Source organism: Sinocyclocheilus rhinocerous, unplaced genomic scaffold (genome assembly GCF_001515625.1).
Source record: "Sinocyclocheilus rhinocerous isolate Xijiao unplaced genomic scaffold, SAMN03320098_v1.1 scaffold556, whole genome shotgun sequence".
NCBI classification, from domain to species: domain Eukaryota; kingdom Metazoa; phylum Chordata; class Actinopteri; order Cypriniformes; family Cyprinidae; genus Sinocyclocheilus; species Sinocyclocheilus rhinocerous.
The window spans coordinates 872,755-875,623 of NW_015631074.1; the positions used below are offsets into that span (position 1 = coordinate 872,755).

At 37.6% G+C, this 2,869-nt stretch overlaps 1 protein-coding gene across 1 annotated transcript in view; it reads right to left on the reverse strand.

Annotated features, from left to right (window-relative positions):
• LOC107741568 (DENN domain-containing protein 1B-like) overlaps positions 1-2,869 on the reverse strand; it is a 69,579-nt gene that overhangs the window by 11,125 nt on the left and 55,585 nt on the right. Inside the window, exon 18 of the mRNA XM_016554321.1 lies at positions 1,506-1,592. Coding sequence (XP_016409807.1) covers positions 1,506-1,592 — 87 coding nt within the window. The remainder of the gene's footprint in view (positions 1-1,505; positions 1,593-2,869) is intronic.

Genomic DNA, 2,869 nt, shown 5'->3' on the forward strand with positions numbered 1-2,869 from the left:
TGATCCCAAACACACCAGCAAGTCCACCTCTGAATGGCTCAAGAAAAACTAAATTAAGATTTTGGAGTGGCCAAATCAAAGTCTGGACTTGAGATGCTGTGGCATGACCTTAAACAGTCCATTTATGCTTGAAAACCCTCCAATGTGGCTGAGACGAAGAAGAGTGGGCCAAAATTCCTCCACAGCGATGTGAAAGACTCATTGCCAGTTATCACAAACGCTTGATTGCAGTTGTTGCTGCAAAGCCATCTACAATCAGTTATTAGATTTAGGGGCAATTACTTTTTCACGTAGGACCAGGCAGGTTTGGACAGCTTTTTTCCCTTAATAAATGAAATCATCATTTAAAAACTGCATTTTGTATTTACTTGCATTATCTTTGAGTAATATTAAAATTAGTTTCTGAATTTGATCTGAATCGTTTAAGTGTGACAAACGTTTAAGTCAGGTCAAAGTGTCTGAATAATTTTTAAATTTTTTATCAATTTTACTGGTAGTCCACTGTATAAAGAATTTTTGGGTATAATATGTCAAAGTTTACTTTATTTTGCTATCCTCACTTACATAAATTAACTATAGTGTCCTGCACCTACTAGTAAAAAAAAGTAGGTTTGGTTTGACAGTATATATATATATATATATAGTGAGAGAGAGGGAGAGAAAGTGTGTAAGTAAAGTTGAAGAAGAGGGCAGATCGATGCAGCAAGGGCATTATGGGAGTCTCTGGCTCATGGCCTCATGGTTATAGGTGTCAGTATGAGGAACAGAACAGGAAGGTGCATGTGTGTTTGACCTTTTTAGGGATAAAAGGTGTTAGGGTGAATAAAACCTACAGCTGCCCAGTTATAACTAGGACACAATTTATAAAGCCTAAATAAAATGCTTAATGGCCACATATCATGAAAAACAGCAGTTTTCTGAACACATCTATATATGACAAGCCTATTCAGTATGAACTACACCACTATATTTAAGTTCAGGGGTCCTATCTCTCTTCCAGTCAAAACAGAGCTAATTTAAATACAGATCTTAAAGCTACAGTAACATGAAAAAGTATTAATTTAAAGGCCAGATGGAGGATGAAAAATGGTCATGAAACACTAAAATAGGCTTTTATACGCTAGAAAGGTGAAGGATACAGTCTTTTTACCTAACAAAGTTATTGATACATCAAAGCCGCATCCTCGTTGCCAGTCCAAAAACTGGTTTTGTGAAACAACCGCGGCCTATTTAGATTGGAAATGGAGGCAGGCCAGTGAATAGTATGAATCCAGGCCACCTCCTGCGTCTATGGGGGGCTCACCGCTTCCCTGCCTGGGCTTGGCAACACATCACTGCATCACACACGCAAGGCACACACTACACACGGCCGCTTTAGCCACAGCTGTCAATCAAGCCGCCCCACGTCGGCTCGGACTTACTGGTGTGCAAATGGGCGCTTCTTTCAGGAGGCGAACTGTCCGTGAACCCCTTCTCTGTGTGTGAAAGAGTGCGTACGTGCTCACCGATTTCCTCTGAAGTCTCCTGGGTGAGAGGCTTTTAGTGCTGGTGGGAGAACCTGCACAGTACGGGCTTTCCTCCTCTTCAGCATCCTGTCAAGAATCAAAAAGAGAGAGGGAAACTGTGAAATCATGCATTGTACTTTCTTAATATGTACCCAGTTTTACTGGGTGAAATTGTCAATGTTTCTTCTTTACATTCTTTAAAAAATGTAACCATTTTTAAGGTTACGAAAATTTGTGGGCGAAATCGGATCATTTCAATAGGAATTTGCGCTATCGGCAGGTTCGTGTGAAAGTTAAGAAGCTCTCTACGCAGAATTCACTACTGACAATGGGTCTTTTTTGCCTGTGAAGTTTCCATGAAATTTCCCTATGTGACTGGACCTTTCCTCCATTTAAGTACCCTGCCGAGAAACAAAAAAAAAAAAAGAGAGGGAAACTTATAAATCTAAAATAATACTCTTAATACATACTCATTTTTATCATGCACGATTCATCAGTGTGCGTTGCTAGAAAAGTCATTTGAGTTTGTCATTTATTAAAGCAATAGTTCACCTAAAAATGAAAATTTTCTCATCATTCACTCACCCTCATGTTGTTCCAAACCTGAATAAGTTTCTTTCTTATGTTACACAAAAACACAAAAGAAGATATTTCATATAGTTGTTGGTCCCCATTGACTTCCACAGTAGGGAAATAAATATTGTAGAAGTCAATGGGGACCATCAACTGTTTGATTACCAACATTCTTCAAAATATGAAGGGTTCATTTGCAAAAACCGATAACTTTTTTACCGATAAACATTTGTATTTATTTTCAGAAATCACATTTTTTTTTATTGTGCATTCCAAGTAATATCAATCAAACTGCAGTTGGATTGTTTTGATTAAGTATTAATAACAAACAAATACAGGTAATTTATAAAATAAATTTTTGACGAACTCCTCTCAGCTAGCACGTCTTTTCAAAATGAAAGTAGCCTTGTCACCTGATCTGAATACAGTGCGCTGATTCGCTAAAATTGACTTATCGGCTTCTGTTCAAAAACAACAAGGGCGCTTGTCAGCTTCTGCAGTTATACGTGAACTCGCGATGCCTTGATAGTGGACAATACCGGCTTTTTTGACAAAATGTGTCAACATATTCATTTTTGGGTGAACTAACCCTTTAAGGTACAATCACATTTATCATTGCTCTGTGGCAAAATCTTTCAATAAGAAAATTTCAATAGGAATTCACATGATTTGGAGCTTAGCATGAGATCAAAAAGTTTCCTACACAGATTTCACTCACTTTTAAGTTAGTCGTTAGTCTTTTTTTTTTTTTTTTTTTGCATTTCCCACCAAAACAGTTCCCTTTGTTGTAA